The sequence below is a fragment of the Cherax quadricarinatus genome, chromosome 32, assembly GCF_038502225.1.
Source record: "Cherax quadricarinatus isolate ZL_2023a chromosome 32, ASM3850222v1, whole genome shotgun sequence".
In the NCBI taxonomy this organism is placed as follows: Eukaryota; Metazoa; Arthropoda; class Malacostraca; order Decapoda; family Parastacidae; genus Cherax; species Cherax quadricarinatus.
The window spans coordinates 33234362-33246962 of NC_091323.1; the positions used below are offsets into that span (position 1 = coordinate 33234362).

Here is a 12601-nt window from a genome sequence, read left to right on the forward strand (position 1 = left end):
GGTGAAGGCGACAGCAGTGGTAGTGCTGGTTGTGGTAAATGGTGGTGAATGCTCCCATGATCTACCATGCACCACAGGAACAAGCCAGGTCATCTGCCATGCTCCTGTACCTCCCTTGTACCACTGGGTCACACAGAAGCAAGCCGGGTCATCTGTCATGCTCCTGTACCTCCCTTGTACCACTGGGTCACACAGGAACAAGCCAGGTCATCTGCCATGCTCCTGTACCTCCCTTGTACCACTGGGTCACACAGGAACAAGCCAGATCATCTACCATGCTCCTGTACCTCCCTTGTACCACTGGGTCACACAGGAACAAGCCAGGTCATCTGCCATGCTCCTGTACCTCCCTTGTACCACTGGGTCACACAGGAACAAGCCAGTTCCTTTGTGAGTGATTCTTATGTCACCTCTTGCGCCCCAACGATAATAGCAATGTTACCCTCGATCCCAGGTGCCTGTGTGATGTCAGTCAACGTTATATACGTCACAAAGAAGACACTAGTCAGTGACGTCTCTGGATCCCACTGGAAGTGAGTGTTTGTGGTTGACAGAGGAAATAATTACCCAGCATTTGTGGGAGTTACGACCCTCGGAGGAAACTGATACCAAGTGGTGGATGGCAGTTGTTTATGTCGCAGGATATACAGGGTGAGGTGTATGTCACTCATTGTTTACACACTGAGAGTTTAATCCCTATTTTAGGGATTATGATGTTTTTGTCAGGTGGTGAATATGTGACTTACAGGACTCACGAAATCGTAATGACATGATTGCAAACAGTCTTACTGACCCTCGTGTAGTCGATAAGCTTCAGTCCCTTATTACCCAGTCAACCACTAGAAATAAGTCACTTGTCTGACTTTTTTGGGTTAGCTGCACATATGCTGCTATGTATGATAATTTGTGTAACTGTATTCATGTGTAGCTGTACGTAAATAAACTTAGTCGCGTCCCGTGCAGTCGCTCTCTTACGCGACAACATAACATCACAAACACAAACTTTACAGAGACATTTAACAAATACGACCATCGAGAGATAGCTCTTAATATGAGAACAAAAGGCAAAGTAAGGATATTGTTTTTTAATTTTCTAAGAGATCACAAAGAGTGATTATAAATATAGCAAAATTTACTCTCGGGTAAGTTCAGTGTTTGAAGGGACGTTCCTGACAACTGTTCAGTTGAACATCCTCACAGCAGACGTAGATAATTACATTAGCCACAGGTTTGTATCATCCTCTGAGGACGATACCATAGGCAGCTTTAAAGTCGCCTTGGTAGAAGACACATCAATGTTACATATATAAAGAAATACTCGAGTGAGCAAACAGAATATAACATGATGTGAAATGATGACATTTCCAGCAACTTATATACGGAAGAGTTCAAAATGAGGACACGACACGATATGCAGAAAGACCCAAAAATAATATCTCATGACCACCGTTTTGGGAATAAAAAAAAGAAAGACAAATGTAAAAAAAAAAAAGTCAGGAAAACAAAAGTTGTTTTATGAGAGGTTACACAAGAAGAGAGGTCGTAACAGTGATATAGCACTGTTCAAGTCACTTGTACTCTCACGTACAGAATGTTGTTCTGTGCTCACAGTTTCTCTCAGTGCACTGGAGGTATCAAAGCTGGAAAAGGTAGAAGGGTTATTTACTGCCCTCTCGAGCACAGTACAGTGAGAAATACGTCAGTACTCTGACTCTCAACTGCAAGTACCTGTGTCTTGAATGGAAGAAAAAATTCCCACACCAGTTGACGGCGCGAGTACAACTTCCTCCCATTCACAACACTAAGACATATCACCCCGTCAGCAGTTCCTGTGTGCTCTGTGGTGAGTGTAGTTAAAGGACAAGAGCTGTACTCCGTCACTGCCTGTGAGGTCTGAAACTTGCACTGGGTCGTAACATAGAGCTTTGACTCTGACGTGACTTGGGGCTCTGTCTGACGAAGAAACTGAAGCAGTAAAACAACTGTAAATATACATTCAGTGAGGATTTTATTCTCTTAGAAAATCCATGTTCCATGAACGATGCCTTGCTGACTCTCTAGCAGCAACCTAGGTAGGAGGTTTCTATATCTCATTATTGTAGACATATTGCAGTGGTCGAAGTCGCTGGCTTGAGTTTTTCGTGTTGCTTTCGAGTCCCTAGTGAATATTTCTGATGATTTTAAAAGTATTCACACTACTACATGTCCCACATAACATCTCTGAAATCCAGATGATCTGTGTGTTTACTTCTAAATGTGCTTCGTATACTTGTAGCTGCAGAAGCTCTGGACTCAGACATCAAGATGTCTGAGCGCCCTCGTGAACTCTCTGCGTCAATATTCTTGAGCTCATGATGTCAGATCCACAAAGGCCTTCCCATGACATCCGAGCGTCGCCCTCGGGAAATCTGGAAACACAGCCTCTTACAAATTCCTTTCTAAATCATCTGGTTAAGTATGTCTATTTAGGTACACCTAAGTAATCTACATACGTAAATTACCTAAGATAACCCCAAGAAGGTCAGAAAAGCGACAGTTTTCCATTGGGGTCCTTGTAATATCTTATTATTTAAAGCCTGGCTGTAAGATCAGTTCTGGATGTCGATCGTCCACGAGATCTTCCCGTCGTCTCTCCTGCCCCAAGGCTCAATAATTGTTTTGGTTTCTTTTCCAGAAAATCCAAAGGCAGTGTTTACTGGGCTTTCCAGAGCCTGGATGTGGCTTCATATTCCAGTGGTGATGATTGTGGTGGTTGTCGGTGCTGGAAGCGGGAGGAGGTGGGTACTGAGGGTACGATAGCGGCGGGGTTAGGGGGGAAGGTAGCGGGGGAATGGTAGCGTGGGATGGTAGCGGGGTATGGTAGCGTGGGATGGTAGCGGGGTATGGTAGCGTGGGATGGTAGCGGGGTATGGTAGCGTGGGATGGTAGCGGGGTATGGTAGCGTGGGATGGTAGCGGGGTATGGTAGCGTGGGATGGTAGCGGGGTATGGTAGCGTGGGATGGTAGCGGGGTATGGTAGCGTGGGATGGTAGCGGGGTATGGTAGCGTGGGATGGTAGCGGGGGCTGAAGAATGCTATTGAAGAGACTGGGTACGTTTATGTAACTTTGTGTGTGTGTGTTTGTGTGTTTACTCACCTATTTGTGATTGCAGGGGTTGATTCATAGCTCCTGACCCGCCTCTTCACTGAGCGCTACTAGGTCCTCTCTCCCTGCTCCGTGAGAGAGAGAGAGAGAGAGAGAGAGAGAGAGAGAGAGAGAGAGAGAGAGCTCACTACCAACCCACTGCCTCCAGCAGTGTGTCCGCTACTCTGCTCCACTGCTGCCTCCGACAGTGTGTGGGAATGCCATTCCAAGTTACTGACACTACCAGTGCCACTGCCACTTACTGACACTACTAGTGCCACTGCCACTACCTCTTATGATGCATTATCTTGCTTCTTCAACACTGCTTCCTTCCCATCCACCACAACATCACCACCTCCCCATCCACCACAACACCACCTCCCCATCAACCACAACACCACCTCCCCATCAACCACAACACCACCTCCCCATCCACCACAACATCACCACCTCCCCATCAACCACAACACCACCTCCCCATCCACCACAACATCACCACCTCTCCATCAACCACATTACCACCTCCCCATCAACCACAACATCATCACCTCCCTATCAACCACATCACCACCTCCCCATCAACCACAACATCACCACCTCCCCATCAACCACAACATCACCACCTCTCCATCAACCACATCACCACCTCCCCATCAACCACAACATCATCACCTCCCTATCAACCACATCACCACCTCCCCATCAACCACAACATCACCACCTCCCCATCAACCACAACATCACCACCTCTCCATCAACCACATCACCACCTCCCCATCAACCACAACATCACCACCTCTCCATCAACCACATTACCACCTCCCCATCAACAACAACATCACCACCTCCCTATCAACCACAACATCACCACCTCCCTATCAACCACAACATCACCACCTCTCCATCAACCACATTACCACCACCCCATCAACCACAACATCACCACCTCCCTATCAACCACGACATCACCACCTCCCTATCTACCACAACATCACCACCTCCCTATCAACCACAACATCACCACCTCTCCATCAACCACATTACCACCTCCCCATCAACCACAACATCACCACCTCCCTATCAACCACAACATCACCACCTCCCCATCAACCACAACTTCACCACCTCTCCATCAGCCACATTACCACCTCCCCATCAACCACAACATCACCACCTCCCCATCAACCACAACATCACCACCTCTCCATCAACCACATTACCACCTCCCCATCAACAACAACATCATCACCTCCCTATCAACCACAACATCATCACCTCCCTATCAACCACAACATCACCACCTCCCCATCAACCACAACTTCACCACCTCCCTATCAACCACAACATCACCACCTCATCAACCACAACAACATCACCACCTCATCAACCACAACATCACCACCTCCCTATCAACCACAACATCATCACCTCCCCATCAACCACAACATCACCACCTCATCAATCACAACAACATCACCACCTCATCAACCACATCACCACCTCATCAACCACAACATCACCACCTCATCAACCACAACATCACCACCTCATCAACCACAACATCACCATCTCATCAACCACAACATCACCATCTCATCAACCACAACATCACCACCTCATCAACCACAACATAACCACCTCATCAACCACAACATCACCATCTCATCAACCACAACATCACCACCTCATCAACCACAACATCACCACCTCATCAACCACAACATCACCACCTCCCCATCAACCACAACATCACCACCTCTCCATCAACCACATTACCACCTCCCCATCAACAACAACATCATCACCTCCCTATCAACCACAACATCACCACCTCCCCATCAACCACAACTTCACCACCTCCCTATCAACCACAACATCACCACCTCCCTATCAACCCCAACATCATCACCTCCCCATCAACCACAACATCATCACCTCCCTATCAACCACAACATCATCACCTCCCTATCAACCACAACATCACCACCTCCCCATCAACCACAACTTCACCACCTCCCTATCAACCACAACATCACCACCTCATCAACCACAACAACATCACCACCTCATCAACCACAACATCACCACCTCCCTATCAACCACAACATCACCCTCACCACCTCATCAACTCATCAACAACCACAACATCACCACCTCATCAACCACAACATCACCACCTCATCAACCACAACATCACCACCTCATCAACCACAACATCAACCACAACATCACCACCTCATCAACCACAACATAACCACCTCATCAACCACAACATCACCATCTCATCAACCACAACATCACCATCTTATCAACCACAACATCACCACCTCATCAACCACAACATCACCACCTCATCAACCACAACATCAATCAACCACAACATCACCACCTCATCAACCACAACATCACCACCTCATCAACCACAACATCACCACATCACCAACATCACCATCTCATCAACCACAACATCACCACCTCATCAACCACAACATCACCACCTCATCAACCACAACATCACCACCTCATCAACCACAACATCACCACCTCATCAACCACAACATCACCACCTCATCAACCACAACATCACCACCTCATCAACCAACCACAACATCACCACTTCATCAACCACAACATCATCACCTCATCAACCACAACATCACCATCTCATCAACCACAACATCACCACCTCATCAACCACAACATCACCACCTCATCAACGACAACATCACCACCTCATCAACCACAACATCACCATCTCATCAACCACAACATCACCATCTCATCAACCACAACATCACCACCTCCCTATCAACCACAACATCACCACCTCATCAACCACAACATCACCACCTCATCAACCACAACATCACCATCTCATCAACCACAACATCACCACTTCATCAACCACAACATCATCACCTCATCAACCACAACATCACCATCTTATCAACCACAACATCACCACCTCATCAACCACAACATCACCACCTCATCAACCACAACATCACCACCTCATCAACCACAACATCACCACCTCATCAACCACAACATCACCACCTCATCAACCACAACATCACCACCTCATCAATCACACAACATCACCACCTCATCAACCACAACATCACCATCTCATCAACCACAACATCACCACCTCATCAACCACAACATCATCACCTCACCCACAACATCACAACCACAACATCACCACCTCATCAACCACAACATCACCACCTCATCAACCACAACATCATCAACCACAACATCACCACCTCATCAACCACAACATCATCACCTCATCAACCACAACATCACCACCTCATCAACCACAACATCACCACCTCATCAACCACAACATCACCACCTCATCAACCACAACATCACCACCTCATCAACCACAACATCACCACCTCATCAACCACAACATCACCACCTCATCAACCACAACATCACCCACAACATCACCACCTCATCAACCACAACATCAACACCTCATCAACCACAACATCACCACCTCATCAACCACAACATCACCACCTCATCAACCACAACATCATCACCTCATCAACCACAACATCACCACCTCATCAACCACAACATCACCACCTCATCAACCACAACATCACCACCTCATCAACCACAACATCATCATCAACCACAACATCACCACCTCATCAACCACAACATCACCACCTCATCAACCACAACATCACCACCTCATCAACCACAACATCACCACCTCATCAACCACAACATCACCACCTCATCAACCACAACATCACCACCTCATCAACCACAACATCACCACCCCCAACCACAACATCACCACCCCCAACCACAACAACACCACATCAACAACAACATCACCACCTCATCAACCACAACATCACCACCTCATCAACCACAACATCACCACCTCATCAACCACAACATCACCACCTCATCAACCACAACATCACCACCTCATCAACCACAACATCACCACCTCATCAACCACAACATCACCACCTCATCAACCACAACATCACCACCTCATCAACCACAACATCACCACCTCATCAACCACAACATCACCACCTCATCAACCACAACATCACCACCTCATCAACCACAACATCACCACCTCATCAACCACAACATCACCACCTCATCAACCACAACATCACCACCTCATCAACCACAACATCACCACCTCATCAACCACAACATCACCACCTCATCAACCACAACATCACCACCTCATCAACCACATCACATCACCACAACATCACCACCTCATCAACCACAACATCACCACCTCATCAACCACAACATCACCACCTCATCAACCACAACATCACCACCTCATCAACCACAACATCACCACCTCATCAACCACAACATCACCACTCATCAACCACAACATCAACCTCATCAACCACAACATCACCACCTCATCAACCACAACATCACCACCTCATCAACCACAACATCACCACCTCATCAACCACAACATCACCATCTCATCAACCACAACATCACCACCTCATCAACCACAACATCACCACCTCATCAACCACAACATCACCACCTCATCAACCACAACATCACCACCTCATCAACCACAACATCACCACCTCATCAACCACAACATCACCACCTCATCAACCACAACATCACCACCTCATCAACCACAACATCACCACCTCATCAACCACAACATCACCACCTCATCAACCACAACATCACCACCTCATCAACCACAACATCACCACCTCATCAACCACAACATCACCACCTCATCAACCACAACATCACCATCTCATCAACCACAACATCACCACCTCATCAACCACAACATCACCATCTCATCAACCACAACATCACCACCTCATCAACCACAACATCACCACCTCATCAACCACAACATCACCACCTCATCAACCACAACATCACCACCTCATCAACCACAACATCACCACTTCATCAACCACAACATCACCACCTCATCAACCACAACATCACCACCTCATCAACCACAACATCACCACCTCATCAACCACAACATCACCACCTCATCAACCACAACATCACCACTTCATCAACCACAACATCACCACCTCATCAACAACATCACCACCTCATCAACCACAACATCACCACCTCATCAACCACAACATCATCACCTCATCAACCACAACATCACCATCTCATCAACCACAACAGCAACAGTATACGCCAGACTGACGGACTTAATATTGAACTTTAAAAATTAGCGTAAGGAAACTTTGATGACGTAATATATCTCACAAATAAATGGAGCCTCGAGTATGTAGCTCCAGCGTGCAGCCTCCACATAGATTCTTAACTAGGATAGTGCCAGAATTAGGGAACAAATCTATGTAGACAGGCTGAACAAACTTCACAACACGTCTCCAGAAAGAATAAGAGTACGTGGAAGTGCCTGGGAGTACTTGGAAGCACCTGGGAGTACATGGAAGTACCGTGGAGTACATGGAAGTACATGGGAATACATGGTACTGCGTGGGAGTACATGGGAGTACGCGAAAAAGGGAGACAACAGCACATCTTAGAGTATGTACTGAGGTTATATTTTTTGAGTATAACGAGCTCTTGTTATGTCGACTGAAGATTACCAGCTGTTATGTAGATGACAGAGGCTAGAGTAGTAAAGCAGAAGGCTCTCTCCCAGTCCTCGTCTACCTCCGATCACTGCTGGGATGAAGAAAGGGGAAAATATCATACAGAACATTTGGCGTGAAGTTCACAAGAGTGTTCGGAAGAGCAGGAGTATACATCACCTCTGGTACAACTCTGCTTCTGCGTATGATAATTGAGATCGACTGTAGAAGTCTGTGGTTGGCCAAACGTTTCCTTAATAAGACAGTCAAGTGTGCCACAGGTGTTTCAGTTATTAACTGGTCGGTTTTCCAAAGTATTCACATGGTTCCTACCTCTGTATACTACTCATCTCACACACTGAGGTCAGGGGTTCGATCCACGGTGTGGGTGGAAACATTAGGACGTATTTCCTTAAGACACCTGCTGTCCATGTTCACCTAGCAATAAAATAGGTACCTGGGTGTTAGTTGACTGGTGTGGGTCGCATTTTGGAACAAAATTGACACAATGCCCGAAATGTTCTGCATAACAAGGCACTTTCTATATAATTGAGACACTTATGCAACACATGGGTGTCTCAATTCTTCAACTTGTCGGTTTTCAAAACCATTCATCACACACTTTCTATATAGTAGTATGTCACTGATGTCAGCTATGGTCTGTATAAGTTAAGAGTCAAGAGCAATTTAAGTTTTTCTTCAACAACATATACATTTGTGAAACGCTACGGGCTTGAACCTCTGAACCCAAGAAGAAAGCAGAGGCAGTCTCGACTCGACTATGTTTCCCTACATCCACAATCCAGGTCCAGACTTTGTTGCTTCCTTGTCTGAGTTTATGCTTTCTAACTTACAGCGTAACACAAAGTGTTTCTTCATGTGGTTCGTTACATAATGATTGTATTAGTGTTGCTGAGCTTTAAGATGAGCTCTGAGTCTTGTTGATGTTGCTTCAGGAATCTTGTGTTCGAAGCTTGTTTACAAACCAAGCATCCCAATAGTTTTGTTGGTAGCAGCAAGACTGGTTCCTTCCCTCTGTGATGCACCAGTACAGTGGATACATCTGTGTCCCACCAGTACGGTGGATACATCTGTGTCCCACCAGTATACTGGATACATCTGTGTCCCCCCTGTACAGTGGATACATCTGTGTCCCAACAGTGCGGTGGATACATCTGTGTCCCACCAGTATACTGGATACATCTGTATCCCACCAGTACAGTGGATACATCTGTGTCCCACCAGTATACTGGATACATCTGTGTCCCCCCTGTACAGTGGATACATCTGTGTCCCAACAGTACGGTGGATACATCTGTGTCCCCCCTGTACAGTGGATACATCTGTGTCCCACCAGTATACTGGATACATCTGTGTCCCACCAGTACAGTGGATACATCTGTGTCCCACCAGTACGGTGGGAATAATAAAGACGGTATAAAGTATTCAGTCAGTGTTTAGGCAGAGTTAATATTCTGTACCAGCCTGAGAGTTGACCGCGGGTCTCGTGTGATGAGAACCGCGATGCTCACCACTAGGCTACGACTCCACTGTTGCCTCAACGCTGAAGTGAATTACGCGATAGACCACAGCAGAGGCAGGAAACATGCACGGGCTTGATATTATTTATACAAGCAAACTGAAGAGCTGGAGCCCAACATCTGCAAACTTAAGCGATACATGCACTTGCTGTGACAGTCAGATAGACACATACACAGAAGAGCCGAGACTCGATCTTGCAACCATATATAGGTGAGTACACAAACGTCTTCGTCTGCTCTGCTGGAAGTCTTCCAAGCATCTCGAGTCATGATCCATCGCAGCTCCTCCCTCAGGAAAATGACTTCTTCCTGATCAAGATATCGGAACCCTGTCACGGACGGCAGACACAGACACATCTAACGGACGACAAACACAGATACCTGTCATGGACAGCAAACACAGACACCTATCATGGACGGACACCTGTCATGGACGGCAGACACAAACACCAGACTCCTTCAGGACTAATGGCTATGTAGCAAGTTGTCTCACCTGTTCACATCCGTGTGTGTAGCGCATCAGGATCGGAGCGATGACAGCATTACCATCCACTTCCTTGGCCTCCTTGCGAAGCTGCGTGAACTGGAAGAGTGTCTCCTTGTCGTACTCGATCCTCCGTTGGAGGATCCCGAGGAGGACGTCGAGGGAGTGGTTGCCCAGCGTGGGTTCCACGACGTTGAGGAGAGTTTTATTTTTAATGAGTCTCTGCTGTACCTCTTCCTGCGTGATGGAGAGTTGTCTCTGGTGGGACGCCTGGATGGGCGCAGGACCGTGGCTGATGCTTCTTTGCAGCGATGCCTTGTTACTAAGACTCAACTCTTCCAGCTTTTCCAGCGCCTGAGTGTACGACTTGACCACCTTCTCGAACTCCAGCTTGAGAGCATCGTGGAGGCTTTGTAGGGACTCGTCTGAGGTGCCTACGAGGCCATGATGGCCCATGCCCTCAATGGCCTTTTCTAACTGCTTGCGTCGCTGGTGTAAGATCTTGCGGATCTTGGGCTCTGAGCGAGCGATGACGCGCAACACCTTTTTGCAAGACGTCACAAAAGGTCCGCAAAACTCCCATCGAATGTCCCCCGTCAGACATTCTTCCTGCTGAGCGAAGAAACGCACCATCTGCCAGACGACTGCCTCAGGGCGCAAGATGCGTGTTGAGCCAGCCACTACTGGCGCCGTCTCGCTCACTTTACAGTAGAGCGCCTCTACGATGGGTAGTGAGTGAGGCATTGCCTCTACCAGCACCTCGATGGGCAGGTCGGCTACGATGACTTTGAAGGTAGCGGCAGGGAGGCGGTGGATGAAAGAGGCGGCGTCGCGGTACTGGAAATTCTCTGTGAGAAGCAAGATTCTCTTGATGGCGTGTCGGGGAGACCCGTCGGCCGAGTACAAGGCTGTGATACGAGTGTCAAGGTCCAAGTAGTCGTCCTTAGGGGCGCTAAAACCCCTCGACCAGGCACTCTCTCTCCACTGTAGTTTCTGTACTGGACGCCTCTCCCTCCGCTCCGGCCGGAACCTCACGCCCTTGTCCATATCGGACATTCCCGAACTGCGGGTTGATGTCACTTGCTTGTATGTCCACGTTGATGTCTTGCAGGCTGCACCGTCGATGAGAGGCGGCGGCCCGATCATCAAAGACTGTGAATTGGTCTTAGAAGGCGAGGGGGTTGGGCAGGGCTTGGGCAGGAGGCCCACGGGCTTGGCCGGGCGTGGCGGAGGCTGAGGTTCGAAGTATCGGTCGAGACGTGAGAGTGCGGAACTCTCCACGCTGACCAGGAGATGATGCGGAACTGGCGGCGATAATATGTTTACCTCACGGTCAGACCAGGTCACAGAGTGGCCAACACGAGGCATCATACCCACTGCTCCTAGCATACTGCAAGCACCTGTACCACTCTAGTACATGTCCTAGCTAACACTCTAGACTGTTATTCCAGTTGTCACTGTTAGGTTATGTGGAGGATATTTACGTCATCACTGACACTAGTGGGAAAGGTGGGTATTATAGTGTTGTTGTAGAACCGTCCAGAGCCAGAGGAAACCTTGCGTCCTCTCGCTTCCACTGTTACAACACTTCTGAATCCACGCCACACTCCGATACTCGCTCCACTACCATCTCTCTCTCTCTCTCTCTCTCTCTCTCTCTCTCTCTCTCTCTCTCTCTCTCTCTCTCTCTCTCTCTCTCTCTCTCTCTCTCTCTTTCTCTCTCTCTCTCTCTCTATTAGTTACCATTTGTGAAAGGCACTTGTCGATAGACGCCTGGCCTGTTAGTAGAATATGGGTATAATATAAAGTACTTTGTTATCAAATAAAGTTGACA

General features: G+C 47.7%; 1 protein-coding gene across 1 annotated transcript in view; it reads right to left on the minus strand.

The window, feature by feature from the left end:
- The window catches only part of LOC138853516 (uncharacterized), a 184775-nt gene extending 172433 nt beyond the window's left edge, over window positions 1-12342 (minus strand). The window contains exon 1 of the mRNA XM_070090621.1: window positions 10777-12342. Coding sequence (XP_069946722.1) covers window positions 10777-12156 — 1380 coding nt within the window. The 5' untranslated portion in view covers window positions 12157-12342. The remainder of the gene's footprint in view (window positions 1-10776) is intronic.
- Window positions 12343-12601: the final 259 nt, after the last annotated feature.